General features: G+C 46.2%; 1 protein-coding gene across 1 annotated transcript; it reads left to right on the top strand.

Annotated features, from left to right (window-relative positions):
• Window positions 1-1405: 1405 nt before the first annotated feature.
• LOC104505021 (pre-mRNA-splicing factor ISY1 homolog) lies at window positions 1406-10664 on the top strand (the record flags this gene model as incomplete). The annotated part of the gene is made up of 9 exons (XM_010147943.1): window positions 1406-1457; window positions 2746-2811; window positions 3340-3382; window positions 3556-3668; window positions 4359-4476; window positions 5334-5456; window positions 7749-7858; window positions 8960-9046; window positions 10435-10664. Coding segments are annotated over 9 exons (820 nt in total), but the record flags the coding sequence as incomplete, so codon positions are not given.
• Window positions 10665-13722: the final 3058 nt, after the last annotated feature.

Below are 13722 nucleotides of genomic sequence, written 5' to 3'. Positions count from 1 at the left end.
TGGGGCTCCCCGCTGGGCCCGTGTTGGTACCTCCTGGTGCTTCAGCACAAGCACCACTTGCTTTGGCCTTAGGGTCCAGCCCTGCGGGCTCCGGAGATCAGTCGGTGTGATCCCGTGTGACTCCGGAAGCAGCAGATCGTGCTGAGCCTGGCTGTGTTGGTTTCAGAGCACTCTGTGCCATGGCTCACACCCACAGACCCACGCTTGCCCAGTGGGAATCACCTTTTTTAAAGCACTGGTAGTTCAGTAATGCTTTGTGGTACTTAGTGGACCGTGTTACGCTGGTCTAGAGACGGTGGGAGGGATGCAAGGTGCCTGTATGCAGCGTACCTGGTGGTGTAAAGCTCTGCTGGATGCTGCTGCGTTACCCAGCGCAGGAGAGAGGCTCCAGCCAGGGCTGGATGATGAATGTGGGGAAATATGTTCTAATGGCCCATTATGGTTTTAGGTAGTTCTTGGTTTTGGGACAGAGATGCCAGGGTGGATAGCAATCTGTCAGCATTAGTTTAATTCTTCTTGTTTGGGAGTGCCTTCGGCTAAATCAATGCTTTTGAACATTTTTTGTTTGGCTTTCATGAGTACATTTCGAAAAGGTTGCAGACCAGATGTTTAGAACTGCTAGACAGAGGCTCTTCAACATATTTGTCTCATGTTTGTTCCTTTTCCTAAAATACTTTCTGAGCTTGGAATAGTAATAGGGAGACTGGAGAGGCTACGGCTGTCGTTGCACCTTGCGAGGTGCTGTCTTACGGTGATCCCGTGCCGTGGGTCTGGGACACCAGATCGGATGGTGTGGTTTTCATTCTGGAAATGCCTCTGAACAGCAGATGGAGCCTAGATAATTTGCTTAGATGCAGGGTATCAGGTTGGTACAGGTACCCTGTTGAAGGTTTTAAACACGCTCAATTGTTCTGTGCTTTTTAACGTAACTGTTAAATGTCTGGTAAATAAATAATATTGTGTATTAAAAAATGTAGCGTGTGCTCTTTGCTCAGTTGTGAGAGACAGAATATTTTGGTAATGCTAACAAACTTGATCACTAATTGCTGCTTTCCTTACTGAAGCTTTTTTCCGTTTTAGTTTTTGGTGTATCCTCTACTAAGATGTAATCTTTATGCCTGTGCTTACAACTTGTTGACATCCTTTTGCTGCCTGTATCTAACATAACGGCATACGCTAAACAGGAAAAAATAATTAGCTGCTTGTTAGGATTTATATTTATCTAAGAAATTAACCACTGAGGATTTCTAGTATTGAAGAAGTCGCTAGCTGGAAGAGCTAGTCAATGAATATGTTCAAGCCTTTGTTTTTTATAATTAAATCCATAATAAACATGCAGAGCAAAAGTTGTTCCTGTTGGAGTGCAGATTTGTAGAAGTAAATCTGCTTCCTTTCTTTTCTTCAGGACGGCCTTGGCAAGATTTCGCCAAGCTCAGCTTGAGGAAGGAAAAGTTAAGGTATGATGTGAAAAAACTAAAGTGGTGTTAGCTCTCATCCCGAGTGGGACCCAAGCAGTGTGCAGAGCTGTGCTGGCTGTCAGAAAGGTCGTGTGCCAGATACAGGTGTCCTGCAGGAGCCTGACACTGGCCATCTGGAAGGCAGCTAAAGTAGGGTCTGCTTCACAGTGACACAAACCATCAGTGGTAAATAGAATTTTGCTAACTAACCTGTTTAAAAATCTCTCCCGTGTATGTTCCAGAGGTATGTTGGCTTGGCTGCTGGGGAGGAAGTGCAGATTGAACATCACTTTAATTTGTTTATGTAACATAGGTAGAATATCTAATAGTTTAACAAAGAAACAAATTCATACTACAATGATGCTGTGAAAATAGAGGCAGCATGCTGGGCAGAAAATGAAAATTGGTTTTGAGATTGAAGTTACCTCTTTCTGCAGCTACTTACACTTATTCTTACTGGCAGTAATCACAAGATTTGTTTGGATTTCTGAGAGAGTTGGGCTTGTTCAACCTGGAGAAGAGAAGGCTCCAGGGAGACCTTAGAGCACCTTCCAGTGCCTGAAGGGGCTACAAGGAAGCTGGGGGGGACTTTTTACAAGGGCCTGTAGTGACAGGACAAGGGGGAACGGGTTTAAATTGAAAGTGGGGAGGTTTAGATGGGATATCAGGAAGAAGTTCTTCCCGGAGAGGGCGGGGAGGCACTGGGACAGGTTGCCCAGAGCAGCTGTGGATGCCCCATCCCTGGAAGTGTCCAAGGCCAGGCGGGATGAGGCTTGGAGCAACCTGGTCTAGTGGAAGGTGTCCCTGCCCCTGGCACGGGGGTTGGAACTAGATGATCTTTAAGGCCCCTTCCAACCCAAACTGTTCTGTGAATCTATGAAACAACTGCACACAGAGTCCCAGAGGTACGATGAAGTATTAGTTTGTGTAAGCAAGTAAACAGAATGTGAAAAAGATTGGGAAAAAAGATGTTTTGGATCAACTGTAGTTGGGAGAATACACAACAAAACCACCTTGGGAAAAAATTACAGTGTTTAGGTAGTAGCACTTGAGAAAGAAGGAGCTAAACGTGATAGGTCCTCGGGAGGCAGTGGATTTTATTTAGATGCTAGGATATTGAAAATGGTGTTGAAATTCAGTGTTAGTTGTATTGGAGAGGATTGTGGGGTGTTTTGAAACAACAGGTAGTATAGTTTGGGATTAATCAAGCAGTGAAGTTCACACAGGGTGCTGTGAGGATATTGATGCCTGGTTAAAACTTGACGGTGTGTGGCTTTCTGTCAAACAGGAGCGAAGACCTTTCCTTGCCTCAGAGTGTAATGAATTGCCTAAAGCTGAGAAATGGAGGCGACAGGTAATGTCCAGCTACAGATTTTTCTGCTTCTGTAGTAGGTAGAACTGGGCCCTGTCTCAGTGTTGAATTACCTTCTTAATGGTTTTGGGTTTTTTCCTTTTCCTTCCTCTGAGTTTAATCAGAATATCCCCAGTTCCAACTTGTGTTTGTTGCTGCTTGTTCTGCTGTCGTGCACCCCTCGAGCAGGCTGGCTCTGTCTTCTCTACACCCTCTATGAGGCAGCTGAAGGCAGCAATAGCTTATTCCCTGTTCTCCTTCTCTTAAGGCAGATCAAACCCTGCTCTCCCAGCCTCTCTGTACTCCATGTGCTCCTGTGCTGCTGTATGAACGTTTCCTTGCGTTTTAAGCCTCTAAGGTGCTATATTTGTGTCTGAACAAAATCCGTGTTGCTCTTTGAAACCGATAGGCTCAGGTCCATTTTCTAGGTCAAAAAGCCAAGTTAGAAGTTGGACCTTTGTAGGGGTGTTTTATTCCCTTTCTAGCCGTTCTTGTTTTGAGTAATTCACTTCTGTGTTCTTCTTCAACCAGATCATTGGGGAAATTTCCAAGAAAGTGGCACAGATTCAAAATGGTAAGGGTTTTCTAATCACATTTTGGGTTTTTTTGGGAATCTCCAGTCCTAAGCAGTTAGAGTAAAAATCCCGTTTTGTGTGAACTGCACTGTTTCCATTGCATAAATTCTGTAAGTACTCTGGTGCTTGTAGTAAGCTGCTTAATTTATCGCCTTTTCACCCCCTCTAACAGCTGGATTAGGCGAATTCAGAATCCGTGACCTGAATGATGAAATAAACAAACTTCTGAGGGAGAAGGGACACTGGGAATACAGAATAAAGGAGCTAGGAGGTCCTGATTATGCGGTAAGTGGAGACTATTTTGTACTATATGGTTCTGCTTGCAAGTGAAGAGAGTAATGAGAAAAATCTGTGCAGCATTTAGTTAGCCACATAATACTTAGCCAGTGTTTATTAGAGGGGAGTTTTAGTCAGCCCCTAAAAATGTTAGGTTGTGTTAGAATAATTTGTTTCCATGATGAACAAGTGGGATTTTTCATTTGGAACAGCGGTTCAAGGGATCTTGCCTTCCTGATAAGAGTTCGCAGCAGCGGTGTGATTTTACCCCTCAGTACGTGTTGTTGTCCTGTCCTCTGTCTGTAGAAGGGCTGTCTCTTGGCTCGCCTCATTACTGCTGAAAGTGGAATGACGACACCAGCTCTTGCGTACTGTAACATCAGATGCGTGCTTCTTGTCAGGCTTCGTAGTGCTTGTTTGTCTGACACCTGAGTGTACTCGTGGGGAGTAACACGTTTGGGTATCTTGTCCAGGTGCGTGGTATGGGCACTCCATGGTTTGCACAGTGGTTTTAACTGATTTGTGGTAAAAATAGAGACTGTGTATGGAAATGAGCCATGAGGGCATTTTACTTGCGAGGTGGTTTGACCTGGTATAGCGTGTCGCCTTTCTCGATCCTTTAATCCTAGTAAGATGCCCAGGAAATACAAGGTGCAAGAGGAATAAAATTTTCAACACTTAATTCTGTTTATTTTCCAGCGGATTGGACCGAAAATGTTAGATCATGAAGGGAAAGAAGTTCCAGGAAACAGAGGTTACAAATACTTTGGAGCCGCGAAGGATTTACCAGGAGTTAGAGAACTTTTTGAAAAGGAGCGTAAGTAAAGAGCAACTCTTCCCAGCGTGAATCTGCCCGCTCGTATCTCTTGAGTAAAAGGTCTGCTGTAGTAAGTGGGGAATGTGAGTAACAGCATGTCCTGGCCTGTGCCTGAGATTGGCTAAATGAAATGCTGACCACGAGTGGTTAATTAAATGCTGTTTCTTTGGGCAAAGAACACCTTTGGCTGTTGGCAGTTTAATTAAAGCAATAGAAAAGGATAAACTGTACTTTCTACCAGGAGTTCAAAACAGCAAGGACTGATGTTCTGTAGCGTAACAGGTTAACTCTATTGGTAAGTTCCAAATTGTACTCTGAGTTCAGAATTAAAAAACGCAAACATTGACTTGAACATAATTTTAGAAGCAGGAGTCAGCTTTCATAATGGGAAAAACTATATGGAAGTGGATGAAACTTTGTATTTTGATTTGTGATAGAAGGAAGGGGATATTACTTGGACCTGAAAATGAGGCAGGCCTGCTGAATCAGCTTCTTTTTGCCATCTACAAACTAAAATGGGAAGTACTACATGATCTGGGGGAGCTTGGGGCAGTTTTTTAGTTCCTTTCATATAGTAGTCTCGCTCAGTCCTGGGACTCCAGTACAGGGGGAAAAACAAACCGCATTCCTGGCAGCGTAGCATTGCCACAGTGTGGGAACTGTGCAGTGTGAAGGTTTGGGTCGTGTGTTGAAACAGCTTTGGCCAGGCCAGAGTAAAATAACTGGCGCTGCCAATGCTGACCGCGGGTTGCACCATCCGTTGGTAGCTGTAGTTGCTGTGAGGCTGACGGGCGCCGGGAATGCACAGCAAGCTGTCAAGATGGATCTGGGTGAATGCCGGTTGTATGTTCTTTTAGCCCTCCCACCCCCTCGGAAAACGCGAGCTGAGCTTATGAAATCCATTGATGCAGAATACTACGGCTACAGGGATGAAGACGATGGCATTCTGGAACCGCTGGAACAAGAACACGAAAGGAAAGGTACGGGAGAGTCAAAGCCTGCATAAATCAGCCCAAGAATGGGGATGGTGGCCTCTGAAGTTAAGCTTTTGCCCTCTGAGCATTGTCTTGTGCTTCACAGTCAGATTTCATCTGTCGCATAGCTGTCCAAATCACTGCTGTGTAGGGCAGGGGGGAGCGGGTGTGGTTTGGAGTTCACTGTCATGTTTACTACTGGTAATGATTTAATGTTGTCAGCAACTGATTGAAGCAAAATCTCCTTTATTCCCCACCTTTTTCATGCTTAAGAATGGAAAAGAGTAGGTTGCAGAAGGGAGGAGACCTGTGGAACTCAAGTGGTTATCTCCCTCCTGTATGAAAACTGACTGTGCCATCTGTTTCCTGTCTCACCTAATTACTGACCCATAAACATAGCTGGTTAGCTTCCTTGGACATCAGAGGGACCTTCTGGAAACCCTGAAGTCTAGTGGCTTGGGTTAATTTATCCACGTCATCTATCTTGGACCTTCACCACATTTGTGAATATTTCTTCCTTTGAAACCCATACTTGAACAGATGATATTTACCCACCTGTCTGCTCACTTAGTTCCCCAGCTTCTTTTCTGTTGGCTTGCCCTGTGAAGACATCAGGATTATGAGTCCAATTCCTGAAACCCTCTTCAAAATTCAGCGTTGTGTGCCATCTTCTGGTATTGGTGTAGCTTTAAGCAAGACCACCGCCCACCACCTTTCAGAGCTTAGCTGTTTTCTGAGTCATTCTTTCAGCCCTTCTGGTGAGCACTGGCTGTTCCTGGCCATTTGCTGCTGTTTGTGTTGTATGTTGGTTTTGTGATCGCTGCTTCTGAAGCTTCAACTGCAGGCAGCTTCAGTGCTTGGTCGGGAAAGGTCCTGGTGCAGACGCCCCTGGCAGGCTCTTCACAGAACACAAGAGATGAACCTGTCGGATTTGGGTTAGAATGGTGCAGAAAACTGCAGTAAGTGACTTGTTTAAAGTCACGAGTTGTTGAGCTTGTAGCTGTTACCAGTATTAGTATTCTTGGTGTGGGCATCCATGTCTTGTATTTATCCCCGCTCCATGTGCGAGGTCTTGGTATGGTGTATTGGAGATCGTGCCGTCGGTTAGATTATGGGCCAGGGAGGAAGAGGGCACTAGAGGAGATATTTCACTTCCCGGTGTCCTGCAGGTAGCCTGGAGCCTTAAACCAGGTGAGCAAAGGCTGGCTGGCAGCATGAGGAGGGAGGCTGTCTGGTGCAGCGCTCCAGAACAGCCTCCCACGCTGCGTTCACCTTGCACATCTTGCGGGGCGCACACAGGAGAGGTATCTCATCTGGATTCATGTGGTTATGTAAGAAAATCACCACCTTTGGTGACTGTGCTGCCTGGAATAACAAGGCTAGGGGTGCGAAGAGAACCGGCAGGTGTACTGCTAGCGTTCCGGTAACGTACTGTTCTGCACAGCAGCTGAGATCCTCCTAGGGTCACTTCTCGTGGCTCCTGTGGCTTTTACCTTGTTACAGGAAAAGTTAATTTTCTGTGAAACAGTGCATTGAAAAAATCTCAATATGGGGTACCTTTTCTGTTAGGAAACCACACACAAACACAGCCACGTGCCACTAGTCAATTAGACCTTGCTTTCTCAGGGAGAGCGTTTTTATGTTTAATCTTGGAGAGGTAGGGGGGATGACTGCTGACTTCTGCTGTTGGCATTTCGTACTGCCCAGTTGCACCTCCCTAGGATTTTTATACACTGGTGACGTCACTGGTTAAGCTTTTTAAAACTTCTTACTAGGACTGTGCTGTGTAGGAGAGAGACAGCAGCCTAACAGCTCTGAGCTAGCAGTGAGTTGGAGTTGGAATTGTGCTACGGAATAAGAGAAATACACTATGAGACAAAGAGGGAGAGACTTACGTGGGCGCTCAGCATAAGGAGCGTAATCATGTTTAATTAACTACGCGGTGATGAACATTCCTAGAGCTGTTGATGTGCTACGGAGCTGTAAGAGCCATTTAACTTGTCCTGTGACCCCGTTACTCGGTTCAGAAAGTAGGCTGATCTTTATCCATGACATTTAGAGTGTAAAATGTGCCCAGATCAAGGCATTAGCAGGTACCAGGCTTCCACAGTGCTAGCACTGGGTTTTGCTCAGGCTGCATTGTCAGGTTTTATTAGGCCAAGGTTCTTCACTAAGTATGCGTTGCTGATGTGGAGGATTTAAGCAAGAAGTTTAAGGCTGTTGGAAAAGCTTTGGAACTAGGACCGTGCTGCTTGAACTTGCTCTCAGCTACACTTGCCGTTTTTCTTTGCTGACCAGTTATAGCAGAAGCAGTGGAAAAATGGAAAATGGAGAGAGAAGCACGGCTTGCAAGAGGGGAGGAGGAGGAAGAGGAGGAAGTAAATATCTATGCTGTCAATGATGATGAGGTACGTGATGTCACGTGTCTTCTACGCTGCCTTCTTGGACGTAGAGTTATTGCTGAGGACCTGTCTGCTGCTGTGTTCTGCCCTTCTCTCTGCCAGACTTTACTACGCAATTGTCCCTGTTCGGTAAAAATCGGTAGTAGATGAGTACGCTTGGTCTGAGTTTAGAGGGTGATGAAAGCTGGCAGCTAGGGAAGGCTTTTCACTCGAGTGAGAAACAGCTGACAGCAGAGACCTTGTTGTGATGCCACTGTCACTGCCTGGGATGCTGGTGTTTGTAAGGTAGCGTGTTGTCACCGCTGGTCGGGCTTGCTCTGAGTACCATCTCCATCTGTAACAGCACAAGTAGTGCTGTGTACAGTATGATTTCACACTGGCAATGTGTAGCAAAACCAAGGGTTGCCAGGGTCTTGCTTGTCATTGAATTCTGGTACAGCAAGGCTTTGCTGATGCTGCAGCCACTGCTGTAACATGGCTCTTGATTCTTTATTTTCCCTGCTCCCAACACCTGTAAGAGGAATGTTGCTGCTGCTCTACAAGATCTCTAAAAGGGGTACTGGAAACCAGTTCTTAATTCACAGTCCGTGCCTAAGTGGGTTTACCACAAGAGTAAGAAGGAAGATAGTCCATGAGGTAAAGCTGGTGGTTCCTTCAGTGCCCTCTTTGATTTGTGTTATCGCGTGATTCGTGAGCCCAGCTCTCGGGTGTCAGCAGAAAGCAGTACAGAGCTATACAGGGAAGTGGTACATACGCTTTCAAAGCACTTCCTTTCTTCTTGGTTAGCTGGCTCCTCTTTTGTTTCTAGCTTTGCTATGTCAGCCAGAGATGGGGAAGAGGGAAAAGAGCTTTACGTGCCCATGCTACAAGGGAGGAAAAGCCATATGAAGCATGAAAGCAGTAATTCTGAAAATGTCAGGGAGCGGGATCTGAACATGAGGCTTGTCGTATTCCTTTGTTTGGTCCTGTTCACCTGATGCCTGTGTCTGTAGCTTTGACCGTGCTCTCTCTGGTTCCTTCTGGCAAAGCCAGTAAAAAAGATGGGCTTTTTATGACCCCTTCAGAGAATAATCTTTGGTGTGGCTGCTTTTTTTTTTTTTTTTCCAGTCTGATGAGGAGGGTGGCAAGGAAAAAGAAGGTGAAGAAGGCCAACAGAAATTTATTGCCCACGTTCCAGTGCCATCTCAACAGGAGGTAAGACATAGCAAAATCGGGTTGAAGAGACGCACTCTGGGTTTTGCAAGAGACAGTTCTTAACCTGTGGCAGACCAGCAGGGATTTGTTATTTCTGCGACCGGACTTGGCAGCTGCTTAATCCTCTTGCAAATGCTGTGGAACCGGCTGGAATTGTTGTACCGTTGCTGTGACCCTTTTCATCTGAGAACTTCCAAAACCACCTGAAGTGTTACAGAATTCAGAAAGTGTTGTGGTGTTATGATCAAGATAACCTTGATTGCCTACTGTGCTTTCCTACTGACGGTGTAACTTTAAATGGGGTGATTTCTGAATTGCAGGTTTGCTCTCAAAATTGGTGGCATGACCTTGAATTATATTTTGAAACTGCTCCAGGGTACATATCACTTTAACAGCGACGGGTTGTTTGCAAAATAACTTGGGCAAGAAGGTTCTGTCATTACATATCTTGTGGCAGGTGTGCTGTTACATCACACGGCACGTCCCCTGCTGCCATCTTGTCAGGTAACAGTGCTGAATCCTCCTGTGAAGTCACGGTCCTGCACATCCAATGAGATACGCCTTGTCAGAACTGCAGGATGACGACAATTAATGATGATTAAAAACACTGCTCTCTGGCCGATGGCATTCTCTTAATGAAGAGAGTCAGAACTGGCTTTCTGATACATAACCACTGATTGACATAGCAAACTTTTCTAATCAGACAGTAGTTAGTGTAACAATTTACCTCCTTTTTGAGTGGCAAATCACTTCGTACCTTATGCCTATGGGGTCATGCCTTCTGGATGCTAAATTACAAAAGGGGCAAGTTCAGGACACTTATTTTGAGAGAGATGCGGTGTGCAGTTTGGAAAAATAAAAAATCATTACTGAGATTAAAGTCTTGCAGGTTGCTGTTAGATCTTTAAAGTACATGCTCGTTAAAGAATCGTGTGTTGCTGGCACTCCTAGGCAAAATCTAGGTAAGAGGCTCACAGCCATTGCTGGTGTGAAAGGCACATGCGCTCAGCTGTGTTTCAGGGGTGTGGGCTGGGTGGCACAAATCCATTTGTGTTTCTTAAAGCTGTATCTGAGATGGCTGTTTGAAAGAAACTTCAAGTGACTGTACTGAGAGTAAAGTAAAATGAGGCTGACATCCTAATTAAAAAGGGTAGGAGCAGGGATCTGAAGAGGAGGTGTCTGTTACTGCTCCTTGTGACTTCCATGAACTTCGGTTGAGTGTTAAAACAGATACTCCTGACTCATCCGGATTCAACTCCTTTTACACTAGCACACCTCTGACTTCGCGCTCCGTTTCCTGTGTTTGTCTCGCACCCGCCTCGGAGCGAAGCATGCTGGGTTTCGGCATCTCCGTTAAGCTGAATGTCATCCTGTTTTTACCTTTGCAGATTGAGGAAGCTCTTGTACGGAGGAAGAAGATGGAGCTTCTGCAGAAGTATGCCAGCGAAACGCTCATGGCACAGAGCGAAGAAGCAAAAACACTTTTAGGACTCTAACACTGCACCAGTATGTGCTGGGTTTTGGTGTAATCCATCTAAACCCCCAGGTTCACGTGTTCTGGTAGCAATCGCTTTCAGCTCGGAAGGGCCCTTCGGCTGTGAAGAGTAAAGTGATGAAGTGTTCTGCAGAAGGAAAAAACATCATTTTGGTTTATCCTCTGGGTGACTTGGGTGCTGAAAAAGATCGAACCTAGGTTCAGTTGTCTCTGCACCTGCAGTAACTCTCTTCCATCCTTTCACTTGGTGAAACAGGCTGTGCAGTGGTGCCTCTTACAGACAGACCCGCTAACTCCTTACACCCTGAAGGGGCACTGGCTGCTGTGACTGCCACTGCCTGCTGTATCCTGACTGAGTGTACACACCTTTCTCCTGTTGGCTGTTGCCAAGCTGAGTCCGGAAGTCCCTTACTCTGGGCCTGGTTAGTTTGCCAGAATGCCTCGGTCCTGTTCAGAGCTACCTTGATGACAGATCTTAGGAGCGACTTGGAGGTTGATTTGTCTCTATGTGGAACACATGCAACGTGTCTAGCAGCTGTTACCCTTTTTCTGGTTTGTAACCGTGCCGGGGTGGATTGCTCACATGCTGGGTATTTCAGGAACTCTCATAAATATGACCAGACTCTGCAAGGCCTTGTTTGAATATTGCTAGTAAAACTCACTTACAACGTGATGTCTTGTTTCATTCCAGCTCAGAGGACTGTAGTGTTTCCCTAATCGTAGCCAAAGAATGGGATCATAAACGGCCATCCATGTAGGGATTTGAAGCTGTGCATCCCTTACTGCTCTTTGCTTGTGTGTCCTGTGATAAGAGGCAGATTACAGCAGATCCTGCTCAGCATCTTCCAGGTGACTAACATTGTTATACAGGTCTGAACGAGTGACGTCTTACATTCCTTAGATAGCACTTCTGTGAAATTTAATGTGTACCAACCAAGTAACCATGTCGGGGACCATCAAGAGTTTCTATGTGCACTGAGTAGTCAGCTCTGTCTGTTGTAAATAATCCACTCTAGAACAGTCAGAGCTCCTAAATTACAGAGGCAAGCTTGGTCTTTCTTGATGTAAATGAATAAACAAAAAAAGCTTGAAAAAGTGGGAAGCATAGCTGCCAAATGCAAATCTTAATTAAAAATTTAAAAAGCCAGCCCATCAAAAAAACACCCAAGAGAAATTGAGAACTGAAGTATTGCCAGCAAGCAGACAGGGTCAAACTCTTTTCTCTTTCTGTTAGCAGTTTAACTTTCTCTGCTTCGTAATGACTGTTTCTGACTCATAATGAGTTGTGTGCTCAGAGTTGCACGCATCTCTGACATTGTTATTAGTTTTTGCTGCTGCCCCTTGAGTTTTCTGTTCTTGGATGCAGAGAAGGTGATGTGCTTTTATCCACGTGCTCTCTGTATTGCTGTAAAGACAACACTGTTTCCCAGAGTTACTTCCCTGAAACTCCTGGCCACCAAGAATGGCAAAACAGGCTCCTTTCACGTGGGATATGCCAGCAGGTTTGTGGATTAGCAGTAGGGGGTTGCCTGTGGAAAAGAGACTATATGAAGGATAAGGGCTGTGGGGCCTGGTACTACACCACAGAGTCCCTGGAGCTGAATTACTTGGCAGGCAGTCTGTTAACTCCTTATCACCCTTCAGGAGGGTTTGGCCACCAAAGTATCGCCGGGGCAGGGCACACCGACAAAAAAATGAGCAGCCAAATGGGCTTGTGACAAGGGCGACTGGAGTTAAAGCTCTGTGGGGAACAGCCCCTTGCCAACCATGCTTCTGCTAGAACTTTCTCCCCCTTTTTCCTCTTGTTTTTCTTCAGTGTGGCAACAGTTTCCCTTCTAGGGGATCAGTGCTTGGAAGAGGAGCACCAGTCTTGCTGTGGATTTGCTGAACCACATGCTGGAGGTAACGGAGCTGGTTTTTATGGCCTCATTCAGTCTGGGAGTTTGATGTAGTCCCTTCTGTCACTCTGTGAGACTGTGACATAGAAGACAAAACAGAAGGGTCAAGACCGATCAGGGACAGAGTGACAGTGACAGAAGGCATAAAGCCCCAGTCATTGCATTCGTGTTCAAAGGAGTAGCTACCACCCCTGAGCCAGCCCAACACAATGGCAAACAGAGGAGTCTAAGGCAGTGCTGATCTCTGCTGACCCACACGGAAGTGGAACAGATGGAGACCCAGAACTGTGCAATGCAAGCTGGCTGCTGCTTGAACCTGCTGGACTGGACATTAACTCCGTAGTTCCGAGGGCTGAGCATTTTTAAGCTGAATGTTCTTTTTGGCTGCGTCTGAGCCAGTAAACGCAGCGTAATCGCCAGCAGTGGCCTATAGCAAAATGCTGTACACATCCGGTGCGGTGCCTGCTGTGCAGCCTGTCGGTTGCTGGTGGAGTTAGGGCTTGGAAGCTCCTGTAGCCAAAGTCAGGGAACCGATCTTGTAGCTAGTCCTGGAGAATGTAATGGTGCGTAGGCTCTGCCTTAACCCGTGAGTGTGCAGCTGTAGTTGGATGTACGTGTGTGTTGTCAGGCTCATACCAGCTGTGTGGTGCCTCAGCCTTGAACGTGCCAAGGTTATAACAAGCATCAGTTTGTACATGCTTACAGGAGGCTTGTTTTCTCACCTGCCTCAGGAGTTCTGCACTGTGTGGGGGCTTTAAGGGGTTAACCTGCCTAATTGCTCTCTTCCCTGCATCAGTTTTGGCTCCTTTTGTGTGCTTTTTAGAAATGCATTGACTGTTGTGTTTGATGCCAACCACGGGAAGTGGTGCAGGTTGAGAGACGCCTTCCTTCTCCCTTGCAGTGCCATCACTGGAGTCCCCCCGCGTCCGTGGAGGGTGGGGAGGCATATTTGTTGGCAGTGCTAGGGAGTAAGTGGATTTTCCTCATCTGTATTAGCAGATGAGCAAGACAGAGAGAGTTCTGCAGAGTATCCATTAACTAATGATGCTTTGTGCTTGTTTTCTCGCTTTCAAGTCCAGTTGCCAGGCCGTGCCTCTGCAGTGCAGATCCCACATCCGCGATGCCGCAGTCTCTGTGTACGTCCGCGACAGGCCTTTATCCAGACAGCAGCGATTCCTGAAGAGCCAGGAAGGTGGTGTGGTTGGTTAAATTATTTCCGTGGTAGACAGCTTGCGTGCCATCTCCTCCGCTGCGGCACTGCCTCCTGCGGACCTGGCGGTGCC

The sequence above is a fragment of the Eurypyga helias genome, unplaced genomic scaffold, assembly GCF_000690775.1.
Source record: "Eurypyga helias isolate BGI_N326 unplaced genomic scaffold, ASM69077v1 scaffold45802, whole genome shotgun sequence".
NCBI lineage: Eukaryota > Metazoa > Chordata > Aves > Eurypygiformes > Eurypygidae > Eurypyga > Eurypyga helias.
Note: the sequence above shows the minus strand (reverse complement) of the source record. Positions and strands in the feature narration are given on the sequence as shown.